The following is an 18,025-nucleotide window of genomic DNA, read 5'->3' on the forward strand; positions in this document are numbered from 1 at the left end:
GTTAGTTTTGATAAAATATTAAAATAGCTTGGATGAACAGTTTTCAGTGGACATCCTGAGCAAATATCAATGGTACCTTTTGATGCAGATGCCACATATTCTACAATTGCTTTATCCTTTCTTTATGTGATGTCTTATTTCATATTGCTGCTTATGTCTTTCTTTCTTCAGGTGGGGGCTAAATCTCGCAATATTGCATATTTGAAGAGCACATTTGGAACATCGTGGATACGAGCTCCTGAGTCAGTTGCACTTCCTTTTGGCGTGTTTGAGAAGGTTCTATCAGAGGAAATGAACAAGGTATGCTAATCTGCGTTTCTAGCATTTCTCTAGCCGCTTAGTTATAAAATCTTGGTTATTTTCTGTTTGTAATAGAAGTCTTCTGTTTTCAATTAGAATTTAGAAAAGATATTTGAAATGCTAGCTTGATATTTTTGTTTTTGAAGTGAACTTCACATGTATATACAAATATTGAATATATATTTCACACACTGTCTCAGATACTTATGGGTCTCTATGTGTACCTGTACATATGTATTTCTTTGTATGTGTGTGTTTATATGTACAGTATAAACTAAACACAAATTCTATAGTGTAGCATGAAGTGTACTTAAACAGGAATACTACTAAGAGAGGTGGTAATTTGATATTTTGAGAAGTTGAGTTTATTGATCCACTATTTCTATATAGATTATTGGATTATGAAATTGCCGTGCAGGATGTTGCTGAGAAGATAGAAGCTCTCAACTTAATTGTAGGTCAAGGGGACTTTCAGAAACTTCATGAAATTCGAGAGACTGTGCTGCAGTTGAAAGCACCTTATCAACTAGTAAGTATCCCACCTTTATAAAACAATATATGGGTTTGTTTAAAGGGATTTCTTACTTCTGGATGTTAGAATTCTTCTGTACTCCAAAGATAAATTGTAAATCCTTTTTATAATATCAATATGGCATACCTTACCAAATTAGGTTTTGTCAAGAGCCTTTGTTAATAAGAAATAGTGATGTAGGCCAATTATAATTGAGAACATATAGCAATACCAAGTAACGTTTCAGCATTTCAACATTATTTTTCTTTAGTTGTTTGTTACTTTAATTTAAATTTATACAGGACATAGACTTGTCTACGAGTGTTATGTCAGCATTGCAACAATATGGTTTGGTTGTTATTTGCTGCTGTAGTTGATATTTGTATAATGATCTTAACACACAGTTGAATTATTATATTCTTCAGCTTACAGTTCTCTTTTTTTATGGATTTGGACAAGTACATTATCTTCTATACAACAACAGAACATTCTTTTACAACATTTGCAGGTTGATGAACTGAAAAACAAAATGAAGACTGCAGATATGCCATGGCCTGGTGACGAGGGTGAGAGGAGGTGGGAACAAGCTTGGATGGCCATTAAAAAGGTGAGAATCTATCAAATTCATTAGATTTTTCATTTTTGTTCAAAACAGATATATTTCTATGCCTATGATTTTTATTTCTCATGTGGGAATTGCTTCATATTGAAGCATGGGAAAAGGGTGTAACACATTAATCTAATCATTTTCAACACCCATTTAATAATATTAACTCAGAACCTGCTATATCTACAAACCTATTCTAATGTGATTACTACTCATGTAGTAATCACTTGCATTATTTCTATTATTCTGTCCAGATATTATATACATACATACACATGCTAATTAAGTTAATAACAAATAACACTATGGAGTATAAACTAACACTGACATTTAAGGACTGCTAATATTCTTTCTTATTGTTGACATGTAGTGAAGAACCTTATTTTGGACCTGCAATGGTTGGCCTTGGTCATTCATTGTCTCCATCTTTTGAGTTGCTTCCGAGGCTTACCCGCTTCATATTCTACCCACTTCCCATCAATCAGAGGTCTTTCTGGATGTTGGCTTCCACTGATAATACATCCAAAGTTCAAACAGTACAACTATATCCCCAAATAGAAATTTGACACAATATCCCCTTACATCACTATTTTTAGAATATCAAGACAACTCTAACTTATACCTCACAAACCTTTACTTAAGATGTTTTGAGCATATAAGAAAATGGGGAAACAGTGTTTTGTACAATTGGCAGTGAATAGACACCAAATTTTGATATACTCATTATTGGTTTTCCTGCATTTTAACATTTTGGTAATCACATACCTCTTCTGCTCTCTTATTACCACATAACTCCTTCCAGCATCTCATGCAAATGTCTACATTGAAAACTTGATATTTTTTGAAATTCTAAAGCCTGTGGGCTTCAAAAACATTGAATGATATAAAAAGAAATATTCCAATTTTTCACACTAATTCAACCATCTTGTTACAATATTCAAAAATTTTAATGGTTTGAATGCCATTGAAATGTAATTGATGTACAGGACATAGTTAGGATGAGCTTCATGTTGTATTAAATTCAATTACTTCACGCTGTATCTATCTACACATCCAATTTGAATCTTCACATAGTCAGCACAAACTTCAATGTCTAAGAATCTGAATCGCTCTTTGTTGGTTAGATATACTGGAAATGGTGGCTACATTATCTCTTATGCTCAACAAATGAATTCCTTCAAGACCTCTCATCGAAGGTTTTGGATCTATCAAGGCCAATGCAGATTAGATGACTGCAAAACAAATCTGATGCATACAGGACAATGCAAGTCTGCAATAAATAGATGCTGATGTTTATAACAATGCTGCTAACAACGTTAAATAAACTCACACAATGCTTTGCTGAAACAAATGCATGTCAACAGAAAGTCAAACCCTTCACTGTTCAGAACTTTTTCTGTAACACCAAAGATTTGTGCAACTGAGATGCAAATCTGAATGTATATTTTTTTGTTTTGGATATGAAATCCTGCGGACAAAATGAGGGGCAAAAAAGAGTGAACAATATGGAAAGAGAAGCGAAGAGTAAAAAGATGATGAATGTCACAGATTTTCAAGTGGTCTCCATTGCACAACTGTTGACAAAATGCAAAAAATGACTGTTGCATGTGGTCTGGAGGGGTTCAAAATCAGTTTCATCATTTGAAGCCTTCTAATCTTGCACACCCACGTGGGCTGTAAAGACCCCCTCGAAGGCCATAACACCACTGACATATGTAACCAACTCTATTCCGTAGAAAGTAGAAAGAATACATAATACCAGGTTTACTGGTAAAAATAAGATTTAAATCTATTTCGGAGACTTCACGTCTAAGGAGTGAAGCTACCATAGTTAACTATATTATTAGCATTTACAAAATTCAAAATTCTGACGTGATTGCAGGCATTCTGCCTCTCCCAAACCAAATCTGTAATGTCATCCCCATTCCATCTGACCTCTGCACGGAAGCCCATATTAGAATATTTTTAGTATCCTTGGATCTTTTAATATTTAGCTGGTTATTCTAGAACCTTAGTTAATGGTCATTTAGGCGTTATTTTTAGTTATCTTAATCTGGTCTATTTTTAGATGTTGTCTTTATTTAGACAACTTTGTTTTTTCATTCACGCAATTTTATAGCATTTGTAAACTCAATTTATTTGTGTTATTTGTTAATGAAATTGATTTCATTTTTTAATAATTACATGGAAATTACATGGAATTAGAGTGAGAGTGAGTGTAGGTATGACCCCCTTATGGGAGCATTTTAAATAAAATTTTCCTCAAAAAATGAAGTTTTGTATTCTTTGATCCATGTCTCAGATTCTATTTTGTGGTTTTGATCAATTTTTTGCCTCATAAGTCATGTTTGGTTTTGGTCAAATTTTCCCCTTAAAAATCATTTCTGGTTTCAGTAATTCGTAAAGTTTGCTTGGAATTTTCTGTCAGGAATTTCTGTTTTCAGTTTTTTACCATTTTTCTCCCGAAAAAATGATGCTTTGTATAAACTTCAAATCATAGTACCAGGCTTATTTGCTATAGTTTGGACTTTTTGTCGATTTTTCCTATAAATCATTGTAGTTGTTCTCAGTGTGTCTTTGTCTACAGTGAAGGATGGTTTTGTCATCTAACATCCAGTTGGACATTGCGGGAATGATTTATGGTCAGAGGTTTTGTAGGCTTTGAGAGGGTTAGTAGCAAACTCGTCTCAGTGAAAGAGTTAGTGGCAGGCTCTTGTTTGTTTTAACTTTTTGCAGACTATTCTGAAGAAGGGGACGACCTTCTCTGTTATTTTCTAACCTACTCTTCGTCATTGCCATTCTACAGATCTAGGGAGGATCTTAGCACCATTAAAATGTTTTGAAAAATTTATGACCACAAGACATGAGCAATGTTCTGTCGGGTAGTTGTTAGAATGACCATTAAGGGAGGGCATCAGCAACATCAAAATGTTCATCTCAGCAACATCATAATGTTCTAAAATCTTTATGACCGCGAGACATGAACAATCTTCTATTGGGTAGTTAATAGAATTACCATTAAGGGAGAGTATTAGAATATCTTTAGTATCCTAGGTTCTTGCTATATTTAGCTCGTAATGTTGAATTTGTAGCATCTGTTGGATATCAAATATCTGATTGTTGCTCAGAGAGAAATTCACATGCATATACATGTGTGTGTGTGTTGACACACACACACACATAAGTGTATATATATATATATATATATATATATATATATATATATATATATATAAAGTCTCATAGTTGACTGTACAAATAACTCAATCTGGTTCAATCTCCATTATAATGCAGTGATCCTATTGTGATAACATCACAGTCTATGTGAATCAAGGAGATGATTCTGTTACTCATCAATTCTCCATTATTATGAGTCATTATGTCATCATTGTTGCACATCACAGAGTGAGGTTGACTGAATGAAATATCAGGCACCGATTATGATTGGGCTCCTCAAATGCATTATCACTGAGTGTAATTAATAATAGTGAATCATAACTAATGGTGGTTACAGGTTGTCTCATGTAGAGACATTGCCCTACGGGCCCAAAGGGCATGTAGGGTCACTTCCCTACACAAGACACAACAATTCCAATTCATATATGATTGAAATGCTATGATCGCTTGGAAACACATTCGACAACACATGCTATTACCAACGATCTGCATTCAGATATATCTGCCTGTAATCAAAGAAGACAGGATCAGTATTATTCATTAGAAAATTTAAATACATGTAAGATATCAAGATTCAGTTCTTGATTAATCTAGTTATATCTTCTCTGTGATAGGTATCAACATAAGAGTAGACAGATTTGAACATAAGTTAAAGAATCAATTCTACCTCTGATCTCATTCCTTAACATGGTATCAGAGCTTGGCTGGTAGAACAAGCATTAACCGACTCTTGCTGATTCAATATCACTGGAAAAAAAATCTCTATAACAACCATGGTAAACAATATAAGAGTTGAGGATAGACTGGAAGGCACCTCTAACTTTGTTTCGTGGAAAATTTGAATCACAGCAATACTTCAAGAACTTGAATTAGTCATTTATAGAGGAAAACAAGGAAATGCCTAAAGATGAATCAGAAATAATAACATGGAAAAGATAGAATAACAAAGCTAAGAAATTAATCACTGATGGAGTTAAAGATCATATTCTTCCATCAATAGCAAAACAAACAACTGCTTATAAAGTGTTCAAAACCATTCAAGATACATTTGAGATAAACAATGCAAGCAGATTGCTTACATAAAAACAACTCCTAAACATCAAGATGGACAAAGGAGATGCAATCACATCCTACTTCTTGAAGATCTCTGAATTAAGAGATTAACTCTCTACCATGGGAAACAATATTGAAGATGTCAAATTATCCCTAAAAGCTCTTAGAGGATTACCAATATCATGGGAATCATTTATTCAATGCATTAGTTGTCCCTCTATACCCAAATTTGATCAACTCAAAAATGAATGTACTCAATAAGAGGCCCGATTAACCTCAAGAGGTATCATCTCTAACAAGGAAGAAGATATTCAAGCATTGCATATAAAATCAAGCAATAAGAAGGGAAAATTCAAAAGGAAGAGAGGAAAGAAAAACTATAAGAAAATAGATCTATCAAAAGTCCAAGTTATAAATGTGACTAATTTGGACATACTCACATGTATTGTCCAAAAAGGACAAAAAGTCCTGTCAACATGGCTGAAGTCAAGGAAGCAAAAGATGTAATAATCCTTGCCTATTCTGATCAGAAAATTAATACTTATGCTGATGGAATTTTGTCAAACAGTTGGAATGTAACCCGTGTCTTAAGCCTGGATACTGCTGTAAGAAATCTGACTCACGGGAATATAGTAACGAGACGAAAGGAATGTGCAAACAATATGAAACTCAAGAAATAACAGTTCTGAAAATATATTATTCTCCACTACATTAGACCTTATACAATATTCTAACAATCTTGAATCATATAGGAATAACTACTGAATGAATTTCCAACATACTACTTATGTTTATATTACTAACACAAGCTTACAAACACAATGAGTAATAATTGGAACCTGGTCAAATCGCATATAGTTGGAAATCTGTACTACTATTTACGGCATGCCTCCAATGATCTCAACTCTGGAATTGCCAACACCCAAACACTCTACATTCATCTTGTCTACTGAATTCAAACTTAGTGTGACGCCTAGGCCTGTGATCTCATTGTGATGAAGGTGCAACTGTCGTGTTCAATCTACTGTCTGATAACCCTGTCGACTATTATACTCCCTACGAGCTATGGTATATGGCTGCTGAACTGTAACGTGTCTGGCTGTAGGTGACCTGACTTCTAGTAAGTCCAAACTGCAGGTTTCACAGCCCACATTAACCTCTCCTTCCCCAGTTATGGCTATGGAATGACTGCACACTTGTCTGTCATCCAAGCTTCAACATCTCATAAACCTCCAAAATACCAATTACTAACCTTTACGTGCTAGTTACTTGGAAATATCTTCAATCACCTCTATTTCTGCAGCTAAACTTCCACTTCTCATAAGCCTTCAATGCATCAATTTGGAATCTCAGTTCTGAAGTGCAATGTGAGATGCTAGGTCTGCATCTAGTCTCACTCTTTTCCTCAAAGGGTTTTGTCCTTAGGAAATATCCAGTCACATTTAAGCAACTCTTAGAATTTAAGAAAATAACATATATCTGTGGTAACTATCCCAATGCCAATGCTTTCCTTTATAACTTCGAAATGAGCAGAGGCTTGAACAACTTAGCAATGTGGGATAAAAGACTATTTCGTCTTTTAGTTACTTAAGTAACTTTATTACTTTATAACATTAAAATATTTAAATAAATCACTTGAAATTTAATATTTCTTGAAATACTTGTCTGATTGTCGTGTCATCTGAAATAGGAATCTCTCCTCATAATTCCCCATGTGACCAAATATGCTTTTTAAAAATAGAAAGGGTCCATCTCTATTACGCCTAACTTACTATACATAGTAAGTATGGCAAATGGAGTGCAAATGACATCAAACGAAGGTCAAATCCATAAATTGTTGAATGTTGGAGATGAATCAATCCTCAAAGGCCCCTCTAACCATCCTCATTAACCTACGGGGATCCAATATTAGGCTAATCCCTAAAATTCTAATGTTGGCAACCAATGGGGACATTACAGAAGACAAGGATGGAAAATACTCACTATACTAACTTGTCTTATCTAGTGATTTAAATACCAATATAAGCACTTGGATAATTGACATTGGAGTCTATAGACATATAACTGGATTTATAGATAAATTTGAGACTCTTGAGGAATATTCAACTAAAGAAGTGACAATAGGCGACAACTCCACTTGCCCTGTGAAAGGAATTGGGCCCTGTTCAGTACAACTAAGTACTAGAGTTAATTTTCTATTGAAAAATGTTCTATTTGTCTTGGAATCAAGAGAAACCTTATCTCCATATCTGGCTTAGCAGATCAAGGGTATAGGGTTGCCTTTAATGAAAATGGAGTCCTATGTTGGCATAAAAACTCTCATTAAAAATGCAATTTTAATTGGATTTAGAGAAGGTAGTCTATGCAAACTTTTTAATTCCTCAAATCTAGCCTTAACTCATGAAATTGAAAAGACAAATGAGATTTGGCATAGAAGATTAGGACATCTAAATTTTTGAGCTTTACCCTCTATTGAGAAAATTGTAAAAGGCTTACCTAACCTTAAACCTGAACATGAAGGGATATGTAAAAGGTGTGCATTAGGAAAGAACCCTAAAACTCCTTACCATCCCAGTGAACATAAATCTAAGAGCATCCTTAAACTTAATCATATTGATCTATGTAGACCCATGTCATTACCTTCATTAGGAGGATATTCATACTATATCATCTTTGTAGATGACTATTCTAGGAAAACCTAGATATATTTCCTTAAATTAAAAGGTTCAAATTAGGTTCTATCCAAATCAAAAGAATTCAGAGCCTAAGTTGAAAACCAAACTAGGAAGAAGATCAAAATTTCAAGATTTGATAATAGAGGAGAATATATCTCCAAGAACTTCAAAGATTTATGTATATCTATTGGGATTAAGAGGGAGTATACTGTACCATATAATCCTCAACAAAATGGAGTAGCAAAAAGAAAAAATAGAACTATCATTGAAGCAATTGAAATAATGATGCACGATCAAATCTAGATACATCATTCTAGGATGAAGCATCTAATACTGTTGTATATATTCAAAACAGATGTCCTCAAACAATTCTAGAAAACATAACCCCTAAAGAAGTTTGCTCATGAAACAAACCTGATCTAAGTCATTTACGAATCTTTGGTTGTCACGTATGAGTCCACATTCCTAAGGAGAAAAGAATTAAACTAGAGCCATCAGGGAAGAAAGGCATATTCATTGGCTATATTGATTCTTCCAAAGCCTATTGAGTATATGTGGCAGGATCAAGAACAATTGAAATCAGTAGAGATGTCAAGTTTGACAAAGATGTTGCATTCAAAAGTTCTAAAGATATAGAAGAACCTAATGATGATTCCATTCTTGAAAATGACGTAAGTTCTATGATTGAGAGGGAGAGTGGCATAGAAGATAATGGATCCACTACACCTAATCCTAAAGATAACTCAAATCCACTCAACAAGAAAAGATCCTTATGGGCAAGAAAAATGTTTGAGGAAAACAATGAGGTACTTGATGAAATGCTTAGAGAAACCAAGAGAACAAGAAATCATTCATGTAATGTTGCTCACCTAAATGAATCCACTAAGTCTGAACCTTCTGATGTTGAAGAAGCTCTAAAATCTCAAACTTGGAAAGATGCCATGATTGAGGAATATCAATTTATATTAAAAAACAATGTTTGGGATATTGTGCCAAGACCCAAAGACTAATCTATTCTCTTCGCAAGATGGTTGTTCAAAATCAAACAGTTGCCGGATGCCAGTATTGAAAAACACAAAGCCAGTTTTGTGGCCAAAGGATTCTCACAAAAAGGAAGGAATCGATTATGATGAAACATTTGCTCCTATTGCTTGTTACACATTTGTCCGAACCATACTTGCAATAGCTGCATCCAAAGGTTGGAAGGTACATCAGATGGATGTAAAGACAATATTCCTGAATGGATTTATTAATGAAAAAGTATACTTGGAACAACTAGAAGGGTTTGTTATCCACAAGAAAGAGTCACACGTATGCAAACTGAAGAAAGCTCTTTACGGTCTTAAATAATCACCCAGGGCTTGGTATGAAAGTATAGATAGCTACCTCACCAAACTAGGGTACTCAAGAAATGAAATAAATCCTAATATATACTTCAAGAAATCAGAGGGAGATATGTTAATACTAATTCTCTATGGTGATGATTTTTTGATAACAAGTGAAGACCATCTTATTATTAAATGTAAGCAAGACCTCATAACTGAATTTGAAATGAAAGATTTAGGTCTTCTACACTATTTCTTAGGATTAGAAGTAAGACAAAAGGAAGAATACATTTTCCTAAACCAAGGGAAGTATACTATTGACATATTGAACAAATTTGGCATGATGGACTATAAACCACAATCCACACCTATGGAGACAAATTTTCATAAACTCAAAACTAAGGCGCATGAGTCGGAGGCCATTGATCCTAAATATTATAGATAGATAATTGGATCATTAATGTACTTAGAGAACACTTGTCCTAATATTTGTTATGCCACAACTGCACTAAGTCAGTTAAGATGCAAACCTAAGAAGATTCACCTCATGGCAGAAAAACACATTTTGAGGTACTTATGAGGTAGTATTGGACTTGGTCTAAAATGTGACAAAGTTGAGTTACAGCTCCATGGATATTCAGATTCTGATTGGGCCAGATGTTCTACTAATCGAAAAAACACTACATGATGTTGTTTCAATCTTTGATCGCCAATCATATCCTGATTTAGTAAGAAGCAATCTTCTGTTGCTCTAAGTTCCACTGAAGCATAATACATAGTTGCATCCATGGGAACACGGGAAGCTATATGGTTAAGGAAGTTGCTGGTTGAGCTATTTGGGAAGCCTCTAAAACCTACAATTATTCATTGTGATAATTAGAGTTGTATCGAACTCTCTGAGAATCCAGTCTTCCATAATAGGTCAAAACACAGAGATACATGTCCACTACATCAGAGATATGGTAGATAGATGTGTCATCAGGTGAGAATACATCAGCATTGAAGAGCAATCTGCCGACATATTCACCAAACCTTTTGTAAAGTTGAAAGCTGAATACTTTAGAGGAAAACTTTGTATGACAAAACTATAATTGTAGCTCCTAAGATAAACTCTCACTTTTGTGTAACACACGTACAAACACATTCTATTGTTTTGAAGAGTTACTATTGTGCACGTGTTTTTTTATGAAAGGTGACGATCTTTCACTTTATGAAATGTTAGGTCTCTATTGTGAGATGATGATCTCAACAATAGACTGACCTGTTATTCACCAAACCTCTTGCAAAGTTGAAAGTTGAATATTTCAAAGGAAAACTTGGTATGAAAAAACTATAATTGTAACTCCTAATATAAATTCTCACTTTTGTGTAATATATATATATATATATATATATATATATATATATATATATTGAAGAGTTATTATTGAGCGCATGTGCTTGTTTATGAAAGGTGACAATCTATCACTTTATGAGATGTTAGGCCTCTATTGTGAAGTGACGATCTCAGCAATAGACTAACCTGTTATCATAGACTTCATTAAATTGTTGTCCTAGGATGTGTCAGATAGTATGATAACAAAAGTATCATGATTGACTTCTATTGTTGTCCCAGAATGAGCTGAAATTCGTGATACTACTTGTGTTGATTTTTTGAGTTCTTAATCCATTGTCATGATAAGACCATGTGAACTTGCTGTCTTGACCTGTGCCAGATTTCATGACAATGAAATGAATTATGATGGACTACCTTTCTCCCAGAATGAGCTGGAGATCATGATTCTATGTTATCTTAAGATCAAGGTGGACATCTAATAGACTATACCCAATTATTGTCCCGGAATGTACCAGAGATCAGATATCTAACAACTTTCTACGATATGTGTGTTGATAAACATTTTAATCTAAGATCGATAAAACCTAGATCATCATTTGTGAGATAGTCATATCCTCAAATGCTAAGAGGGAGTGTTGAATTTGTATCATCTGTTGGATATCTAATATTTGATTATTGCTCAGAGAGAAATTCACATACACATACATATAAATGTGTGTGTGTGTGTGTGTGTGTATATATGCACACACGCGCGTGCACACACACACACATAGAAAGTCTCATAGTTGACTGTACAAATAATTTGATCTGGTTCAATCTCCATTATCATGCAGCGATCCTACTGTGATAACATCATAGTTTATGTGAATTTTGTTACTCATCAATTGTCCGTTATCATGAATCACTTTGACATCATTGTTCCATATCACAGACTAAGGTTGAGTGTAATAAAATATCAGGCGGCGATTATGATTGGGCTCCTCAAATGCATTATCACCAGGCGTGATTAATAATAATGAATCATAACTAATGGTGGTTACAGGTTGTCTCATGTAGAGATATGATCCTACGGGCCCAAAGGGCACGTAGGGTCACATCTCTACGCAAGCACAGCCATTCCTTTTCATATATAATTGAAATGCCATGATCGCTTGGAAACACGTTCAACAACACATGCTATTACCAACAATCTGCATTCAGATATATCTACTTGCAATCAAAGAAGAACACATCAGCATGATTCATTAGAGAATTCAAATACATGTAAGATATCAAGATTCAGTTCTTGATTAATCTAGTTATATCTTTGCTGTGATAAGTATCAACATAAGAGTAGACAGATCTGAACATAAGTCAAAGAATCAAACTCTACCTCTGATCTCATTCCTTAACACATAATTCTAGAACCTCAGTTCATTTAGGCTTTATTTAGTTATCTTTATTTGGTATATTTTAAGCATAGTAACGTGAATCGGAATTGTATCGGAATCGGCACGGCCGAATTGAATTGTGAATCGGGGGTGAATCGCCGGTGAATCGGCAAATTTGAAAAAACCCTTTAAATGTAAAGATTTTAACAATTTAAGACTTATTTCATGCACCCTTTATTGAATATAACTTATAAACACTATAACATCATCAAATAGAATCTAACATACATAAACATGAAACATAAAATCCATCACATACGTAACTATGTTATCATTATGTACTAAAATGTAAATTGTATGCTAGCTGAAGTAAATAAAAATCAAATGATCATAATGATTCAAATCATAGAATCAGTAAGATGAAATCATGAAGATCTATAAGACATCAAATCATAAATGTATGTATAAATCTAAGATGAAGATCCATGAAAGTTTGAAACATATGTCTATCAGTGATTCAGTATCACTATCAATATCTATACAGTGTAAACAAAATATAAAAACAAGGCTCCAGCTCAAGCCTCATCATCCTCATCATCATCCTCTAGCTCTGCTGCAGCCTCAACCTCAGCCTCTGAGTATCCAGTTTGCCTATGAGAAAGGCGTGTAAGGTAGGTCCTAGAGAACCGCCGAGCCATGTCCCCTGCATGGGCAATGGGCTCATGAATAACGTCGCTAGGGCCTGCATCTGTGCGTGTGCGTATGCGTCTACCAATGCCTGAACGTGCTCTAGCTGCCTCCTCTGCCCTAGCCACAGCCTCAGCCTCTACATCCACCTGGTCAACCCACGCGCGGTCTTCCTCAGTGAAGACTGGGTCCACGGTCTCTGTGATCCACTCTGATTCTGGATCAATCTCCTCTAGAATGATCGGAGAGGAGTCAGCGCCCAAAATCTGTCTAATCCGAAGATGAAGGTTGTAATGAACAAAGACAAGATCATTCAACCTCTGCACTGTCAACCTGTTTCTCCTCTTCGAGTGGATGTGCTGGAACATGGACCAATTGCGCTCACATCCAGAAGCACTGCTCGGCTGACTCAGAATGCGGATGGCAATTTTTTGAAGGTTTGGGGTTGTGGCCCCAAACATTTGCCACCATCTATCTGAAATAAGGAAAAAATAAAAACAATTAGTCTCATTTACAAATTACAACTCTAAAATTAATGCATTATATAATCAACTTTAAGTTTAGAATCTAGATTCATGAACATTGAATATATTATTTAATTTTTACCTGGCTGTAGTGTTGTCTGAGCATTTATGGCCATCCTGCCAGAGAAAAGTGGCCCCTCCTTATTGTTGAACTGGTCTAGCTCAACAATCGCAGCAGCGCTATTTTCATCGCTACTCAATCTCTGAATCACTGTGTATAAGCCAGTGAGAACCTCCGCATCCGCCTTGAACTCAGGATGGAAACGAAATGCCGGATTCAGATAGTAAGCTGCTGCGTGGATGGGTCGATGGAGCTGATTCTGCCATCTCCTATCGATGATGTCCCAAATAGGACCATACCTCTCCTGCACTCCTGCATATTGGGCTCTGATGGCCTCCTTGGCCCTATCCATGCCCTCATAAATGTAGCCCATAGAGGGCTTCTCCCCATCAGCAGGTCGTAGCAAAGCTACAAGGGGCTCAGTGACCTACATATAAAGTAAAACAAAAAATTTGAGTCAAAACTTAAATATAAAATAATATAACTTAAAGTAAAAGCAAAATACTAAATGTTAAATTGCAATAAATTTACCTTAAGGATTTCTCTAGCGGGTTTCCAAAAACCATCCTCATCAAATATGCAATCCGCCACATCTAACCCTACAGTGGTCGTAGCATAAGAAGAGCAAATCCACTCCTGCCCAACAAACATGCTCCTCAATCCATCCCTTGACGTCAACAAGGACTGCAAGGTGATGAAATTTGAGGCAAACCTCGTGATACCTGGGCGAGCTAACTCCTTGCCTTTTGTGTACTTCCTCATTGTGCTAAGGACAAATGCATGATTATAAATGAATTTGCATATATTTTTTGCCCTTTCCACACATGACTTGACAAACTCAAGTTTGCCAATTTCCTCCAACATGAGGTCAATGCAGTGTGCCGCACAAGGGGACCAAAATATGGTGGGGTGCCTCTCCATCAAAAGTTTACCTACAACAATTTTAAGTCAATTAGAAACTCAAATTTCAAAATTCAAATAAATTTATTTTCAAAACTTGCAAAGTTAAAAGTTTACCTACTGCAACATAATTTGCTGCATTATCCGTCACCACCTGGATCACATTTTGTTCTCCCACCTCTGCTATAACTTTCTCAATAGCCTCACATAAATATGTGGCATTTTTCACATGTGCGGAAGCATCAATGGATTTTATGAACATGGTATATCCTACAAGTAACAAAACAACGAATTATAATATTAAATGGATCATTAACGAATTAGCATTCAACAAATCAAAATTTACAATGTATGTAGGAAAGTAGAATGATCAATCACCTCCACAGGATACAAGAAAATTGAGGAGTGTTCTATTCCTCCTATCGGTCCAACCATCAGTCATGATGGTGCAACCCTTTGCAATCCATTCCTTTCGGTTCTCCTCGAGGTCAACCCTCATGTCCTCTACCATCTCATCCAAGAGGTATCCGCTCAACTCAGCCTCAGTTGGGGCTTTAAACCCCGGACCACAAATAGCAACCGCATCTATCATATTCTGCCAATAAGGAGCCCTGTCACAAATAAAAGTTTAGATGTCAAAGACTCAAATTATAAAACAAGTAGATATAATTAAAGTTTTACTTTTACTTTTAATTTTAGCTTTAAAGAAAACAAAGAAAAAAGAATCAATTACCTGGCTGCAATAAATGGAATGTTGCAAAAGTACCAAAATTTGAATATCTCCTTTCTGGCAGCATTGTGAATCTCCTTGTTCAAACCCATGCCCTCAAGCGTGGGTTGGGAACCAGGAGTAGTGCGGGGCACAAAGTAACTATCCATTCTGTTTTTCCGCACTCTAGGCTGCAATAGGTTGGTGTGGGACTCCGTCTCAGTATGTGACTGACTAGCACTAGCACTAGCACTAGCACGAGCAGAAGAACTAGGATAAAAAGGAGGCCTAGAAGAACCCTCTCCAACACAACCTACGGATGCAGAAGCTGATGCAGATGCAGATGTGGATGCGGCTGCGGATGCGGGAACATGGGAGCCAATACCCCTTAACCCTTCAACTTGCATTTTCCTATTTGCTTTGTCTTTTTCAATTTTTTCTAATGCCATTAAGCAAGTGCGTTTTGCCTCAGGAGTTTGGTGAGTGCAAACTGTAACATCATGTCCAGGTATAGCAGCAATGTGGAATTTCAATCTATAAATACCCCCGGAAGTTATTTTTTCTTTACAAAACATGCATTTTGTTTGATATTTGGTTCTTCCAGGAAACTCTTCATTATATTTCCAACATTCATCTTTTTTACCCATTGGAATTTCCGAATTTGCGAAAAATGAGAGCAAAGGTTGCTGCAATAATTTTTTTAATGTAAAATATCAAAGTTTGAAGCTAATAAAAATTAGAAAACAACAAACCCTAGCTTGCAACTTAGTAAAAATAAAGAGCATTCAAGATTTACACTAAAATTCTTGAAAACTATAGAAATTTAACTAAAAACGCATAATACACTAAAAATTTAACAAAAAATGCATAATACACTAACATGCAAGAAAAAAAAAAGCACTTACCTCTTGCAAATGAGTTGAGGAGTGTTGATATTGGCTCCTTAATGCTCCCAAAGCAATTGATGGGCTCCCCAAATGGCCTGCTGATCTCTTTGGTGCTCCTCCTTCTTGCCGGTTGGAAACCTATGGCTTTTCTTTTCTCTTCTTCTCTCTCACTTTTCCTCTCTTCTACTCATGCTTCACAAATAGAAGGCCCTTTAGGGTTATAACAAAGAGAATAGGTCAAAAACAAAGTGAAAAAAACAAGTGATTTTTTTTAAAATTTCAACTTCCCTTTTTACATGCCGCGGCCGATTCGTAGCCGATTTTGGCGATTTTTACATGAATCACCTGAATCGGCGTTTCAGGCGATTCATGCCCCAGAAATCGGCGATACCAATTCACGATTCAAAAAAAATCGCCCAGGATGAATCGGGTCGCGGAATCGCCGATTCAGGCGATTTTTGGGCGATTCTCGTTACTATGATTTTTAGAGACTATCTTTGTTAAAATTAAAACAAGAATATAGTCAATGCAATTAACTAAAATTACAAAAACAAAGAACACAATTATTATTCTGAGAAAAACCCTCCTAACTGAGGAAAACAACTAGACCTCCAAAATTGAAGCCTTTATTTTAAAATTGTGGAGACAATTACAATAAAGATGCTTATGATTGAATTCAACAAAGTGAATCAATCAATAAAACTGAGAAAACTTCTTATAAGATTCCACAACTTTTGAGATATGTGAACATGTATAGATTTTCTGCAACAATTCTTCTCAAGAATAACTCGACCAAAAATACGATTAAACTCAGATTAACCTATATATGACAAAAATTAATACATCTGATACGAATAACCATTTATTTGGTGGTATTATTCTCGATACTTCTTCCACACACGCGATATATGTAAAATGATATATTCTTCTTTGTAATGAAGAAGAAGGAGAAATAACAAGAAGCAGAAAAACAGACCGATTGCCCTTACAAAACAATATGACACGTAATAATGGAAGAGACGATGGTACAAGAAAGTCGTCGATTATTGCCACTAGAAGAATGAACATCGCTGATGTGATGTCCCTATATTAGTATATAATTTAAATAATAAATATTTTATATAAAGTAATATTAATAATGATATTAAAATAATAATATTTTTATAAAGTAATATTACATTCTAATTATATAATAATATCATATCGTGTTATAATACTAATAATCCAATAATATAGTTGATATATTATTAATATATAGTATAATATAAATATTTTGTGATATTATTATAAATAAATAATTTATATTTTGTGATATTAATATAAATATTTTATTTAATATAAATAAATAACTATATAATATTATTATTATATTGACAAGTCACAACTCTTCAAATTAAAAATATATATATTGAATGAAAGTTTGGGGTAAAGGATCATCGGAGAAAAGATGGTAAAAAGGATACAAATAAAAGAAAAAGTCGCACATAAACAAATGAGCCCCAGAAAGGGTTCATTACAAATGGTATCAAAGCTAGCATCCTGCTAGCTTGTAAATCATTTTTTAGAAGACTTCCATTTCTCTAGCACATGACATCAGATGACAGAACCCATTTTTGAGATAAAGCCTTGCAATGCTCAAGGGCCCATGAATCGGTCCAGCGCGGCTTGCAAGATGAGATGTTTTTTCTCTTGTCTGGTTCAAAATGGATTCTTATCCCATTATTCTCGTGAAAGACTTGGGCCATGACGCCTTCACTAGCTTATCTTCGTTGGACAAAATCAAGCAGTTTCCACCCGGGCCACACAACACCACCATTGAATGCCCGATCAGTGATGTTTTGAAAACATCACTATATTTCTCTACTCTCTCATCGAAGAACTGTTGAGGAGTGCCTGATAAGCA

The 18,025-nt window shown here is 35.1% G+C and overlaps 2 protein-coding genes across 2 annotated transcripts in view; one reads left to right on the forward strand and one right to left on the reverse strand.

Annotated features, from left to right (window-relative positions):
* LOC149561319 (alpha-glucan water dikinase, chloroplastic-like) overlaps positions 1–18,025 on the forward strand; it is a 154,438-nt gene that overhangs the window by 76,165 nt on the left and 60,248 nt on the right. The window contains exons 27-29 of the mRNA XM_089825084.1: positions 172–300; positions 719–829; positions 1,320–1,418. Coding sequence (XP_089681210.1) covers positions 172–300; positions 719–829; positions 1,320–1,418 — 339 coding nt within the window. The remainder of the gene's footprint in view (positions 1–171; positions 301–718; positions 830–1,319; positions 1,419–18,025) is intronic.
* LOC149561320 (uncharacterized) lies at positions 6,665–15,260 on the reverse strand. The gene is made up of 6 exons (XM_089824159.1): positions 14,905–15,260; positions 14,644–14,796; positions 14,158–14,558; positions 13,648–14,053; positions 13,360–13,516; positions 6,665–6,848 (listed from the first exon to the last, which is right to left on the reverse strand). The coding sequence occupies exons 1-6, from the start codon at positions 15,116–15,118 to the stop codon at positions 6,665–6,667; spliced, it is 1,515 nt and encodes a 504-aa protein (XP_089680285.1). The 5' UTR covers positions 15,119–15,260.

This window comes from Cupressus sempervirens, chromosome 4, assembly GCF_028749045.1.
Source record: "Cupressus sempervirens isolate cs-2001-9-10 chromosome 4, ASM2874904v1, whole genome shotgun sequence".
Lineage (NCBI taxonomy): Eukaryota > Viridiplantae > Streptophyta > Pinopsida > Cupressales > Cupressaceae > Cupressus > Cupressus sempervirens.

Bases quoted from the DNA above. Each gene is read 5' to 3' on its own strand.
- LOC149561320 (XM_089824159.1), bottom strand. From the start codon at position 15,118: ATGATAGATGCGGTTGCTATTTGTGGTCCGGGGTTTAAAGCCCCAACT. The intron at 14,054-14,157 runs GTAAATTTATTG...CTTTATATGTAG, and splicing joins CCGCTAGAGAAATCCTTAAG to GTCACTGAGCCCCTTGTAGC. The intron at 6,849-13,359 runs GTTGAATGATCT...CTTGGATGACAG, and splicing joins AACAGGTTGACAGTGCAGAG to ACAAGTGTGCAGTCATTCCA.